Source organism: Apis florea, unplaced genomic scaffold, assembly GCF_048593485.1.
Source record: "Apis florea isolate Af1SG1 unplaced genomic scaffold, ASM4859348v1 contig_2897_pilon, whole genome shotgun sequence".
In the NCBI taxonomy this organism is placed as follows: Eukaryota; Metazoa; Arthropoda; class Insecta; order Hymenoptera; family Apidae; genus Apis; species Apis florea.
Window position 1 is genome coordinate 2781182 of NW_028256665.1, and position 15639 is coordinate 2796820.

Sequence of the window (15639 nt, forward strand, 5' to 3'; positions counted from 1 at the left end):
TAGTCAGAAATAGAATTGAAATTTTATATTTAATATTTGCATTTTATTTCATTATTGTTGTGTTTAATTATGACTCAATTAAAAATTAAAAATTAAAGTATGGAATGATAAAATTCATATTTATAAAATATTTTACATGTCACAAAAATAGAAATGGAGTTAATCTTTCATTAATAAACTGATTCTATTTCAATTGTATTATTAGACGAATTAAATGTTACGTTATACCGATTCAAAACATTAATATTTTTAAAATCGAATAAAATTTATTATTGATGAAGCAAATTTCACGCAAGCGTAACTGACAAGTATCATTGTTGTATAGTATTAGCGTTGCTAAGACTACCAAATGGTCAACTACCTGCAAGAAATACCAGTTAAAATATTCTATCTTCTGAAATGTATCATATTCGAATATTGAGAAAAAGTACATATAAACCGATGAGTGGCGCATTATTCGCGGTTACTTTAATTTTTTAAATAGAAATAGATAAAATTTTAATTAATTCTAAATTATCAAAATATAAATATATTGTTCCATATACACGTATATTCACGTATAAATCAAAATTTTTTCTATGAAATTTATTCTATTCTATAAGTCTATTATCTAATAAGTATAAGTCTATTTATCCAATAAGTATATTTTTCATATAAAAATTTGTAATGATCTATAGCAAACATACATGTATATAAGAGTTATATTATTTTTATTCAGAATGTGTTATAAAAGGATGAATATTGAAAAATTTATAAAAGAAAAATTTTTTATTCTGGCAATATTTTTCCTCTTAACGATCAGTTTTTCACAAGGTTTGAATTGTAGCGGAGATCCTTGCATGTACGGAATATGTTTAGAAGATATAAACAGGTATATAAATCAATTATTAGAATGCAAAATAAATAAATTTTCATTCTTTATTTTATTTTTTATACTTTTATATCATTTTTTAAAACAAGAAAAAAAAATTGAATAAAAAAGATGATTTTTTATAAGTATTTAAAATTAATATATTAATCATTCGTCCCATGCATATAATACAGCACTTATTCTTGCTACTGTATCGACGGTTACACTGGAATCAATTGCGAAATCAATTGGAATGATTGTTGGTCTAATCCTTGCCTAAATGGAGGAACATGCAACGATGCTGTTGCTGCTTATAACTGCACCTGTGCCGAAGGGTTTATAGGTAATTTATGATTCCTTTGTTTATTTTTCATAGCACGTACGAAAACGATCCTTTGACAGAGAAAATTATTAAATATAATATAATTAAATATAAATAACGTATTTGTTCTTCTACTTATTTAAACAAGTGGAAAAAAAATTGAATATTATATTTTTATATTCATATGACTACAATAATAATAAAATACTCGTATTATTTCACATTGTATTACACATATTTTTAGGTATAAACTGCGAGCAAAAATATAGCGAATGTTCGAATCAACCCTGTCTAAATAACGGAACTTGTCTCGATTACGATGGTATTACTTGTCAATGTCCTGATGGATACTCAGGTAAAATTAATGTATAAAAATTTTTTTATGTTTATATTTTATATTTTATTAATGTATAAATTTTCTTATCTACTTCATCTAATAGTATTTCTTTTTCAGGAGATTATTGCGAAATTGACGCTTCGGTTTGTAATAATACAATATGTAAAAATGGAGGTGAATGTGTGGAAGGACCTGGATTTTCTTTTTTTTGTCGTTGTTCTGAAGGTACTTTTTTTTTTAATAATTTAAATAATCTAATGTTTCAATTTAAGTATTTAGATAAATTGAATTTCAAAGGTTGGACAGGTCGATTATGCGATGAAGATATTGATGAATGTGTTACATCGCCATGTAAAAATGGTGGTCTTTGCATTAATATTCCTGCATCGTATACTTGTGCTTGTTTATTTGGTAAGTTACAATTATTTATTAATTATTATTATCTAAATTATTAATAATTTAGAAAATGATTTATCTTAAAATATGTTTGAATTATTATGAATTCAATATTAAAAATTCTTCATAAGGATATACAGGTAAAGATTGCGATAAAGCGATTGTACCTTGTGAAGAAAATCCTTGCAAAAATAATGCAGTATGCTTATTCGAAGACGAACATCAAGTTTGTTATTGTGTACCAGATTATCATGGTACATTATGTGAATTAAAATATGATGACTGTGAATCCAAATTTGTAAACTGTGAAAACGGAGGTACTTGTATCGATGGTATCAACAGTTTTACTTGTGTTTGTCCAATATTTTATAGTGGACTATTTTGCAATGTTTATGATTTTTCATCGACTACTTCGTTTTTCGAAAAAACATTTGAGACTGATAACGAAGAAAGGAATATTGACTTTACTTTACTCACAAAGTCATCGACACTGCCAGAAATTGATACATCATCGTCAATGAGTACTTCCATGGCAGCGCAATCTTCAACTTCCTTTAAAAGCACTAATCATTTCTATACAATATGGTACCCTTCTATAGAAACAACCACCTCAAGTTATAAAAACGGCGTTAATTTTTTTAGTAGTAGTACTAGTAGTAGTAGTAGTAGTAGTAGTAGTAGTAGTAGTAGTACTAGTAGTACCGATACTAGTAATAGTATTAGCAAAAACAATGTAGAAAGTACTCCGTTTATTTCTGATATTTCGACTATGTATCCTGTTATAAGTAAAGAGATATCTCAAACTGAAACGGTCTCGTTAGAACCTCGAACATTTCCTAATGTTTCAAATGAAATTCATTCGATGACTTCAACGTTAAAAATTGAGACAGAATATTCGACACACAAATTAATTCATAATGAAACAAATACAACTGAAATTATTTATCAAGAGAATGATAGAACGCTTAAGTCTATTAATGATACGTCATCTTCTGAAGAAGAAAGTACGATAGGATATATTTCAAGTTCAAGGTAACAGTGATATATATTTTATTAATAATTATCTAAATATAATGAAGAAAGATAAAAGTTCCATTATACTTTATTATCAATTAGATATTATACAATTATAACTAAAGCTGCTAAAAAGACGACGGAAGAACCTACAATGATAGAAACTAAAACTAGTACTCCATTTTCGACTACATCTTCTTTAAATTTTACGAAATTTTGGAAAAATAAAAGCTCGGATTCAAGTACGTCAATAATAGAAGTGCCAAAAACTACATCTTATTCATTTATAGATAAATGGTCGTCTACAGAACTATCAAAATCTTCAAGTACAGAAAGTTCTACATTTGCCTTTACTAATAATATTTCTTCATTTGCAACAATTAATAATTCTATAAAACCAACATTTGAAATCTATCAAATGAACACTACCAACAATGAAGGTGAACAATTTTTAACAAAAGATGAATCAATAACAATTTCAGAAAGTTCTATCATTCCTAAATGTTATGGAATATTATGTCCAAGTTCCACAGTATCACCTATACGCAACGATAATAATGCAAGTATTATAAATTTTTTTATTATTATGATAAAAAACATTAATATTTTTCAAATTATTTTTAGTGTAATTGTTCCCATCACAAAAATTGTAAAACTGATCCAAATATAATGCGCGCGGCATTTAATGGAAAATCTTACGCAAGACAATATGTAGATGTAGAAAATTCAAACGACAATAACGCAACGTTAAAAATTTTTGTAAGACTTAGAACGCATTTTAAAGATGGTATTATATTACATATTTATTTCGATGATGAAAAATATGCTTTGGTATATTTAGAATATGGTTCTTTAAAGTTTCAATTTTCTTGTGGAGTTGAAACTATGTTACTTGGTGAAATAGACTCGCCTATTAATAATGGATATGAAGCAGATATAGATACAAGGTAAAATAATACAAAAGATAATATGTTATTTATTCCATTTGTTTATTATATTCTCTTATTTTATTTAGATTTCAATATTTCATGAAAAATGAAACTAATAAATGTTCAGCTCGTTTATTAGTAAATGGAACAACAGCAATTAGTGGAGAACAAATTTTACCATTACATGGACATCTTCCACAACATGCTAATTTACATTTAGGTGGTATACCATTGGTATTTTCCCATTATTTTGCCCATGTCTCTATGGGATTTACAGGTTGCATGAATTTACTAAAGGTTGTTTATTTTTTTTTTAATATATATATATATACAATGTATATTTTGGAAATATCTAAAAAATTTAAAGTTATATTTTATTTTATTAATGTAGGTGAATGATATATCACGTCATTTTATTCACGATTCAATTGAAACGTTTCAAATTGAAGATTGCATATCATTTCTATGCTTGTCAAATCCATGTCAAAATTTTGGTGCATGTGAAGAAATAAATAATACTGTGCATTGTAGATGCATAGCCGGGTAAAATATTTTTATAACTCAATTTTTCGTCTTCAAAAATTCGATACTAATAAACATCAAAACAATAAAATAAAATATTATTTAATTAAATAGATACACCGGTCCTTTTTGTGAACGTTCAACGTGTGATGAAAATCCTTGCGCTTTGGGTGCAACTTGTATCAATTCACCAGGTACAGGTTTTGTTTGCGTTTGTCCACTTGGAACTCATGGACTTTTATGTGAAGAAGGTAATATATATTAAATATATATTATATATTTTATTTTACAAAAAAAAATAATTATTTTTTTAAACTATAGATACTGTTATAATGCGACCATCATTTTCGGTACTTGTACCTGGATTCTCATCATATGTTGCTTATGGCATTTCAAATTCTATAAAAGATACAATGGAATTGAAACTAAAATTTATACCACGTACTTATGAGCAAATATCTTTAATAGCTTATTTAGGACAAAGTGGATCACGTCAAGATTTGTCAGATCATCTTTCCATAACATATGTTCGTGGTTATATTATGTTAACATGGGATTTAGGGGCAGGTAGTAATTTAATATTTTAAATATTTTAAAATTTTTTCAATGGAATTTTGTGAAAATATTTTCTAAAATTAGGTGTTCGAAGAATATTTACAAATGTTCCTTTGATTACTACAACAACGACAACAACAATGAATAAAAATATAGCATATACAATTCGAGTTGGAAGAAGAGGTCGAGATGCATGGCTTGCAGTAGATGGCATAGGAAATGTAACTGGGCGAGTGGCTGGATCTATGACTCGACTCGATGTATCACCAATACTTTATATTGGTTTGTTTTTTTATAATTTAATATTATTTAAAGAAATTTATATTTGAAGAATAATTTAAAATATTATAAATAAAATATTATTTGTAATATTTATTAAATCATTATTGTATGAACAATTTATAATTCTAATATAATAAAATAAAATTTAAATTTTTTATTAGGTGGACACAAATCAAAAAACTTTGAATCTTTACCTCATGATTTGCCACTTCATACTGGATTTTCTGGTTGTATATTTGACATTGAACTACGTACAAAAACCACTATTTATCCAATAACCAATTCAAGTCCTGCAACAGGTCGTGGTGTTGGTGAATGCCACAGAAATGAATGCATTCATCATTTATGTAAAAATGGTGCAGTATGTTTAAATCATGGAGCAACATATAGGTGACTTATTTAGTATACAATTTTTAATAATACATATTAATTATATAAAATATTAATTAATTAATTATTTCAGTTGTATTTGTACAAAAGACTGGATGGGATCTGACTGTTCCATACCAATAGAAACATTATCTTCTGTTAATCCATTTTCTTGCCATAGTTCAAAATAATAAAAATATTATGTTATTATTTAATTTTATTTCAATATATTATATGAAATTAAATTTTATATTGAATTCAATTAATTTTTATTATTTTGTTTTGGTTGATATGATACAGAATAAGAATTCAAATGCACAAATAAAATAGCTGCAGCTAAACGAGCTTGTAAATCATATTTATTATGATCATGAAACCATTCTACAGATCCCCAATGAGAAATCTACAATCAAAAGTAGAATAATAAAAAAGAAATAGATTATAGGATATTATATTATATTATATTATAAATCTTTTAACATAAATATTGATATACATACTTGATAATTTTCCTCCAAACGCGATTGTTTTACAGCTTCTTTTATACTAATGACTTCTTCTGCTGCAGCTAGTGTAAGAATTACAGATTTGATTGCATCTACTCCATACATAAAACCTATGAATAAAACAATATTCATAATACAACAACAATAATCATAATATATTTCTGTACATTATTAATATATATAATTATATTATTTACCATAAATTGCACTGTAATTATAAGACATTAAATGTCTTGTCAATATTATTTTAGTTTCTGAAGATATAGTAGGGGCTATTATACTTTGAGTTTTTATCATATTTACTCTATAATTATCACAAAACCATTGTACTAGTGGATCCCAATTTTCAGTTTGTAATTTATGTAATTCATCACTTTCCTAACAATATATTTATTATCTATTTAATAAATGTCTTAGATTATAAATAAAATTATATATAATATACTTACACTTGAATGAAATAATAATGTATCCATTTCTAAAGAATTTACAATATAATTTACCATATCTTCTTTTGTATAGTTGTGAGGATTATCAATCACAGTATTACAAAGTGCTGTCTTTCAAATTGAATGTAGAAATATGTTAAATCATATTTATTAAATTATATTTTATTTACATTTAATTTAAAAAGATAAGTTTACCAAATGCATATTGCTTTTATCAATAATTTGTTTTTGCATATCCCATTCAGTTGCTATAGCTAAAGCTAAAGGTTTACTATCTACTTGAAATATTTTTCCTTGTGGTGTTTTGAGTTTTCTTTGATCAAGTGTAATTTCATATTTTCCACTACTTGATAATATATTTGTTTTTCGATAAAATCTTTTAAGAGTAGCTAAAAAATGATTTGTGTATTTTATAAAAATTAATTTTATTTTAAAAATATATTACTTTTCTGTTATACTGAGATATAGAATTGTAGGTTAAAAATTATAAAAAAATAAAAACTTCATATTTTACCCATATTTCTCACAATATTAAAAGTCATAATAAATTTCTTGTATTTAAAATAATGCATTTTTATTATATATTAAAATGCTATCCGTATCATAAATATTATTTTATCGCTTTCATACGTTTAACAATCGATTATAATACAATTATAATATTCGGCATCAGTTAGTTATAGATATTTTATTATCAAATTTATTTATATAATGTAATATTTATAAAATATATAAATACAATAATTTTTCTTCATTTAATAATTTTATAAATATATTTATCAAAAAATTTTTAATTATTTTTTTGATTTATTTACAATGAAATAAAAATATTTAGAGAAATATTTTATTTTATATATGCTATCTAATTTAAATTATATATTTATGTTAATATTATAATATAATATATAATATAATAATATAAAACAAAATTAAGTTTATAAAAATATATATGCACTTCTAAAAATTCATTCAAATTAATACAAATAAATTAAGAATATATGTTATAATTAACTAAAATATAATTAAATTTTATTTTTTGAATAATATACAAGAAAGAAAATAAAAAACATTTCAAAATTTAAAAAGACTTAGACAAGATATTTATACAAATGATAAAATATTTCACAGAAGAACGAATTTTCAACTATAGATAACATTTTATTTGTATATATTATTATATTATTGTATATTATGTATTAACTATAATAAATTATATTTCCTATACTCTATATATCCTATATATATTATATTATCATTTTATACTATTATATCATTCTGATTTTATATTTAAATATATGAAAATTTTTATATTATGAACATATCCGTTATTTTTGTTTTGTAACTTTTATCATGAACATATATACAACATAACTCGTTAAAAAATTCATATTATGTTTATAAAATTACAACATGTTTTAGTCGCCATAGAAAAACATAAAGTATATAGATTGTGTGGGTGGATTCCATGTGTGTTTATAGAGTGTAGATTATTATTTTAGTAGTAAAATCAGAAAAAGTATATAAAAATAATTTTTAACAATAAGAACTTATACGAATTTTAAAAAAGTTATTTATAACTTTTTATATTTATCAAATTATATGTACAAAAGCGCTTAAAGTTAATTAAACATGAAATGTTATCAACTGATTTTAATCGTTTTAGACGTATGCTTAATATATAGCTTTAATTTAGAACCAAGAATACCTATTATTAAAAAAGGATTAAATGGTTCTTATTTCGGTTATTCTGTAGCCGAACATCAAGAAATTTCCCACGATGGTATAGAAAAACCGAAAAGCTGGTATATATTAATATTTATAATTTCTCTTTATTACAATTAAAACTAACAAAAAATGTATAACAACAATATATATTTATTTTATATATGAATAGTATTACAATATTAATACTTCATTTATGATATATTTATAATAATTGTTACTTATTTTAATTTTAATTTATTTATTATCAGTGTGTGATATAATAATAAACTGCATAAATACAAAAATACATTTTAAAAGATTTATCATATAATATATATAATATATCATAATATTATTATATTATATTATATGTAAATAAACATATATATATTAATATCTTATATCAAGATTATTTTGATACATATTATAATATATTTTATTATATTATTAAAAAATTATATTAAAAATCTAAAAAATTACATATGTTACAGGATGTTAATTGGAGCTCCTTTAGATGAAAACAGACAACCAAAAACTAATAAATCTGGTGCATTATGGCAATGTCCTATGACAACATATAAAACAGATTGCATTCAAGTGATTACAGATGGACGATTAAGTATGTTTTAACAAAAACTTATTAAAAATTTTAATATAAATATTTTATTTATTAATTATAAATATAATTCTATGTTATATTAAAATATTTATATTATTTTTTATATTATATTTACTAACTTATATTAATGTATATTAATATAAATAATAAATGTATATTAATGTTTTTCTTAATATAAGTCAAAATTTAATTGATTAGCATACAGTTAGTAAAAGGAATTTATTTTAAAGAATTATTATTAATGAAATTAAATATATATGTATATATATTCAATTTTTATGTTATAGTATGTGTCATATTATGTTTACATATGATTTTAATGTAGTAATTGTGCATGTTATCTTTGATGTTATTATGTTATTCTGCTTTATTTTATGTTATATGTATAATAAGATTATTTTTTTGTTAAATTATGTGTTGGTTAACGAGCAGCAGAAGGGAGTCTGTATGACACAAGTAAGTCATTGAATGGTCTTATTTGAATGAGCAGTCTTTTAATTATTTTATGAATTATTTGATTATATGATTTTGTGTATATTTATATTGATATGCTCATTTTTATATTAGCATGGCATTTTGAATTATAATATAAAAATTATTTTTTTGCACTTATGTACATGTATATATTAAAAAAATCTATATATGTATATATAGATTTTAATATCTATATATATTACATATTATAAAAAAATATTTTTTATAATGCATTATTAACAGTCATTTTTTCAAATTTGCAATCATATTCTCACTAACTATAGAATATTTTTATACATTTGCATATTGAAACATAAACATTATACATATATAATTTTCTATAACATAAAAAAATAAAATTGTTTTCTCATTTATATATGGATATATTTGCTTTTGCTTTTTAGTAATCTTTCTGATCTATCCTTCATTTATTATAGCATGAAATTTTATAAATAATGTTTTATATTATTTAGCTTTTATTTTTTTATTTTTATTTAAAGAATTAAAATATATTAATTTAATAATACATGTAAATATTTACCTGGAGTATTTCTTTTATCTTAAAATTATCATATAATTATATTTTTTTATATTTTATTATATTATTTTATATATTTTTTTATTATATTTTAATATAATTAAAAATATAATAAATAGTTAAAAAATTATTAGTTAATTTGAAGACATAAATATAATAAATAAATTGATATTTAACATTTTTGATCAAAAATTTATATTATATGATGAATAATACATTTGATTGAATATATCATTATTCAATCATTAATCAATCTTTTATCATTATTGTTATAAATTGTTTAATAAAATATTTTCTGAATTTTAGATGTTGAATCTGATGACTTAATACCACCAGGTAATGATGAAATTAAAAATAATCAATGGTTGGGAGTAACAGTACGCAGTCAAGGTATTGGTGGCAAAGTAATGGTATGAATTTTATCATATTTTATCTAATGATATTATATTATATAAAATTTTATTCAATATAATAAATTTCTAGGTTTGTGCTCATAGACATATTGTACGAACAGCAGATTCTCAATGGGGTCAAGGACAATGTTATATATTGACACAAGATTTAAAATATCAAGATTTAAAAAAACCTTGTTCTGGAAAACCTACAAACAAGTAATTCATTTAATATAAATATTTCTATTATTACATATATAGTAGAATCAATAAAAATTTATTTTGATGATATTACAGAGCACATGAACAGTTTGGATATTGTCAAGCAGGAACTAGTGGTGTACTTACTTCAGAGGACCGTGTTGTTATTGGTACTCCTGGTCCACACACTTGGAGAGGAACTTTATATCTTTTTACAATTTCAGATGATTTTTTAAATAGAGATAATACAGTTTATAATGCTCCAATGCAAGATTTTTCTCCTGTTAGTAAATATAGTTATTTAGGTAAATATTTTTTATATGAAAATATACATATAAATGTAAATATAAAATTACAATAATGATAATTTGATAATAAAATATTTAATAATTTTATTAAAATACACAAAGAAATATATTAATTAATTCACAGGAATGTCTGTTACTGTGGGTAATTTCTTTGGTACTGGATTAGCTTATGCTGCTGGAGCCCCACGTTCAAATGGTACAGGTCAAGTTATTTTACTTACACGACGCGATAATAAGCCAGATATGGATGTTGCTTTTATATTGGATGGTGAACAATTTGCTTCAAGTTTTGGATACGAAATTACTTCTGCAGATGTTAATGGAGACAAGTATAATAATTTTATAATTTTAAAGAATATAATAAACATTTTTATTTTAAATTATTAATTATCTTTTCTTTAAATTTAGAATTAGCGATCTTATTATAGCTGCTCCATTTTACTTTAATAAAGCAGAAGGGGGTGCAGTATATGTCTATACTACATTGCAAAAAGCTTATAAGGAACATGAAAAGAGTAAACCCATTAAACTTGTTGGACGTGAAGAATCAAGGTTGTCTTTTTTTTAAATTTATATTTTTTAAAAATTTCATAAATTAAATTATAATTATTTTCCATTTATAAATTAAAATTTATAAATATGCAATAATAAATTATAGATTTGGATTTGCTTTAACAAATTTGGGGGATTTAAATAAAGATGGATATGAAGATATTGCTATTGGAGCACCATATGAAAAAAAAGGAACAGTTTATATATATCTTGGTTCAAAAAATGGAATAATCACAGTACCATCACAAGTATTGTTACATTATATAAAATTGTATAATATATATAATATAAAAAATATGATATATGATATAATATAAGAAAATAAATTTATTATGTTTATGTAATATTTTTTATGTTGCTATAATTTAACAATTTTTAAAATTAAATTTAGGTTATTCATGCAGAAGATATGCCAGAACCACTTCAAACATTTGGTTATTCATTAAGTGGTGGGATTGATATGGATCAAAATGGATATTCTGATTTATTAGTAGGAGCCTATGAAAATGATGCTGTAGCACTTCTTCGTTCGAAAAAAATAATTGATATTACTACTTACATCCGTTATTTAAAAAAAGATGGTACATTTCAAGAAAAAATAGAACCCATAGATCCTAATAAATTTGGATGTTCAGCAGATCCTCATTCAAATCATACATGGTAAATATAATTTAATAAATTTTTAATACAAATGAAATTTTCATCAATATTATACTTATAAAATTCTAATTATATTTTTGTAGTTTTTCATTTGAAGCTTGTTGCAAAACAGAATCTTTAATAAAAGAAGAAGATATGCAAAATTTAAAATTAAATTATTATATTGAAGCAGAAACTTATACTGGAATTAAAAAATTTTCTAGAGTTTGGTTTGGAGCTGGATATTCTCATCTACATTATGTAAATCGTACTGTCAATTTAGATACAAAAAAGTTTGAACATTGTCAAAAAGAAATTATTTACTTAAAGGTAATATTTTATATATCAAATATTTTATAAATAATTAAACAATAAATTAAAAAATTGTTTTATTTTATTTTATTTTTTTTTTTAAGGAAAATACACGTGATATTCAATCACCTATTAAATTTCGCTTAAATTATTCACTAATTCAAGAAGAGCCAGTTATGCCATCTGAAGGAGAACCTTTACCTGATATAAAAAATTATCCTATATTAAATCAACAAGAAGCTGCTCGTGTATTTGAAGCAACCTTTCAAAAAGATTGTGGTAATAATGATATTTGTGAAAGTGATTTACAAGTAAAGGCTCGATTAAATTTATCAGGTATGATTTTAAATAAATAAAAAAAAAGTTACGAATATTAAATTTATTAAAATATTAAATTAAAAAAATTATTGAATTTTTAATGATTAGCTTCTTCTGTAAAACCAAACTTCTATGAACTTCTTCTGGGAGAAAAAGAAGAAGTTGTAGTGGATGTAAACGTATCCAACATTGGAGAATCTGCATACGAAGCTCAATTATTCATTCTTCATTCACAAAGTTTAAATTATATTGCTAGCAAAAGTAATGATTCTATAATTTGTAATTTATATAATGCAAGTACAGTAAGTTGCTCCATCGGAAATCCTTTTAAAAAAGACAAGCTAGTAAATATACAAGTAAGATTTGATCCTAAAGAATTAGAAGATAATAAATCACAATTAGAATTTATAATATTTGCGAATTCCACTTCAAAAGAAATAAAAGAAAAAGAACCTATAAAATTACAAGCAACAATATTGAAACAGGCAGAATTATCAATTAAAGGGTATATATAAATATTTTTTTTAAGTTCATAAAATAAATAAATAAAAAATTTTTATAAAATAAAATACTATAAAATTAATAATTTAATAAATTTAATAATTTAATAAACTGTAAACAAGTTATTAAAATTATAGAAGCGCAAAAATTCAGTGGGCTGTATATGGTGGACCAATTATAGGTGAATCTGCTATTAAATATTTAAATGAAGTAGGACCTAAAGTATCACATGTGTATGAAGTATTTAATGAAGGTCCATGGAGAGTAAGTAGTTTAGAAGTTCGCATTTCATGGCCTTATGAAGTTGCAAATGATAAAGCGCATGGTAAATGGCTTTTATATTTAGAAGAAATACCAATTGTTCAAGGTAAAATCTTATTTATATCAACATTATTTATATAACATTTTTATTTTAGTTTATATTATAGGATATATATTATATTTACTTTATAGCTTCAGGTGATGGTGAATGTATATTACCACCAGGACAGATAGTTAATCCTTTAAAATTACAAGACAGTATTAGTTATGATGATATAGATGTATTTCAATCTACAATATCTACTTCACTTACATTACCACACAATCATACAATTCGTATGAGAAGTAGGCGAGATACGGAAAAAGTTGTTAATACACGAACTGTTATTGATAAAGATGGTCATAGACATCAAGTAGTTTCCATGGTAATTACTTTATATGTTTTTTAAAATTTAAAATTAATTATTACTAATATATATTAAGATTAAAATTAATAATTTTTTATAAATATAGAATTGTAAAGCAGGAACTGCAAAATGTTTTGATATTACATGCTTTATATACAATTTGCAAAGAAAACAAGAAGCAATTATAACTGTTAAAGCAAGGTAACATTTGATAGAAATATTATATTTTATTAATTTTATATAATTATATAATTTATTAATATATATTGTATTCTTTTATTAATTTTATTAATATTTTTATTTATAATAGACTATGGAATTCTACTCTTGTAGAAGATTATCCAAAAGTAGATAAAGTAAAAATTGGTTCTAATGCAAGAATAATTATTCCTCCAAATGTTGTAATACAACAAGAAAATTTAAAAGATGATTATGCAATTGTAAGTATTATTTTAATATATTATTATTATATATTGTTTTATTTTTATTATATTCATTAGTTTTTTTAATTTATGATATATATTTATATATGTACTTTTTATTTTAACTTATATTTTAATATATAGGCTGAAACAATTGTATATCCAGATATTCTTGATCACCAAGATGTTGAACCAGTACCAATATGGATAATCATAGTAGCTGTTGTAGCAGGTTTATTATTATTCATTTTACTTACTTTAGTTCTTCGAAAACTTGGATTCTTTAAAAGACGACGACCAGATCCGACTTTATCAGGAAATCTTGAAAAACATAGAGATGATAATCCAGAAAGTGAAGCATTATTTAAACGCCAAATATTATAACAAAAATGTTACATTTTTTTACGAGTTATTATTTACTTAAAGTACTTATACTTATATAAAGTACTTAACAACAAAAATCTATAAAAAATTTATTCTTCAAAAACGAAGAAAATACAATAAAATATAAAGTTTGAATATTTGATCCTAATGTGATATATTGACTTATTTATATTTGCATTTCTTTTACAAATCGATTTTATATATACTTATACTTATTTAAAAATTACATTATTATATTAATTATAATTCCCAATATAACTATTATAAATATATATAATAATGAGTTATTGATTTTTTATTGTATAATAATTTTACGAATTGTAAACTCTATATTCTCATATATCATTATAAATTCTATTTATCTATATATTCTTATAAAAACTTTATAAAAATTATTCAAAATATTAAAATCTTTAAAAAATTAAAAGGTATAAAAGGTAAAAATTACTTTTTATGACAATAATATTATTGAATTTGTATAAGCGCACAATTTGAATCATATAAAAATACGGAAAATTTAATATTTAATATTGTACAACTGGATTTTTAATTTCACGTAATTTTTGAAACCATATAATAAAACAATATTTATTACAAATATATAATATTTTATAAAAGTTCAGATTCATATTTTATAAAAAAAATGCATTTATTTAATATTAAATATTTTTGTAATATATATAAGTTTCTTTATATGTTTTAAATTAAAACTTGCAATTTAAAATGCATTTCATATAAAAAAAAGTTATACAGTTCCTTTTTTATTAAAGAGTTGGAAATCACAGGCTAAAGATTTCATAATTAATGCAAACTTGTCATCAATTTTTTAATATAGAACAAATGTAAATCGTAAAAATATAAATATATTTAATTATAAAATTTAAAGCAAATAAAAAAATGATAGTCTTAAATTGTTTTTTTACTATGATTTAAAATTTAAATATATATAAAGATTATAGTTTTTTTAGTTACTTATATTTTTATTGTTTTATATTTCATTTTTTATATTTCATATTAAATTGATATTTATATTAATTATTAAATATTAATATATTAAGTATTAAAATTAAAAATAA

At 22.4% G+C, this 15639-nt stretch overlaps 3 protein-coding genes across 5 annotated transcripts; 2 read left to right on the plus strand and 1 right to left on the minus strand.

Annotated features, from left to right (window-relative positions):
* The first annotated feature begins 537 nt into the window (after nt 1-537).
* eys (eyes shut) lies at nt 538-5821 on the plus strand. The gene is made up of 15 exons (XM_012488683.3): nt 538-871; nt 1045-1193; nt 1417-1527; nt 1627-1734; nt 1807-1920; nt 2037-2937; nt 3022-3478; nt 3544-3866; nt 3935-4145; nt 4240-4391; nt 4485-4621; nt 4692-4937; nt 5010-5207; nt 5369-5597; nt 5671-5821. The coding sequence occupies exons 1-15, from the start codon at nt 687-689 to the stop codon at nt 5765-5767; spliced, it is 3618 nt and encodes a 1205-aa protein (XP_012344137.2). The 5' UTR covers nt 538-686; the 3' UTR covers nt 5768-5821.
* Nucleotides 5603-7985, minus strand: l(2)k14505 (ATP synthase mitochondrial F1 complex assembly factor 2 homolog l(2)k14505). Of its 2 annotated transcripts, none has more exons than XM_012488691.3 (6): nt 7046-7972; nt 6727-6920; nt 6532-6642; nt 6280-6460; nt 6077-6192; nt 5603-5979 (listed from the first exon to the last, which is right to left on the minus strand). In XM_012488691.3, exons 1-6 carry the CDS (start codon nt 7101-7103, stop codon nt 5839-5841), a joined length of 801 nt encoding a protein of 266 aa, XP_012344145.1. In that variant the 5' UTR covers nt 7104-7972; the 3' UTR covers nt 5603-5838. The 2 variants fall into 2 exon arrangements, with proteins under 2 accessions (XP_012344145.1, XP_086763739.1); XM_086907613.1 differs by having other exon boundaries at nt 5822-5979; nt 6574-6642; nt 7046-7985.
* A 175-nt stretch (nt 7986-8160) lies between these two features.
* On the plus strand, nt 8161-15474 carry mew (multiple edematous wings). 2 transcript variants are annotated; one of them, XM_012488684.3, is made up of 18 exons: nt 8161-8333; nt 8727-8854; nt 9287-9310; nt 10173-10276; nt 10350-10477; nt 10556-10764; nt 10892-11096; nt 11176-11319; nt 11426-11567; nt 11711-11979; nt 12063-12288; nt 12375-12606; nt 12697-13093; nt 13227-13456; nt 13543-13775; nt 13864-13958; nt 14068-14197; nt 14324-15474. In XM_012488684.3, the coding sequence occupies exons 1-18, from the start codon at nt 8161-8163 to the stop codon at nt 14561-14563; spliced, it is 3309 nt and encodes a 1102-aa protein (XP_012344138.1). In that variant the 3' UTR covers nt 14564-15474. The 2 variants fall into 2 exon arrangements, with proteins under 2 accessions (XP_012344138.1, XP_012344139.1); XM_012488685.3 differs by lacking the exon at nt 9287-9310.
* The last annotated feature ends 165 nt before the right edge of the window (nt 15475-15639 follow it).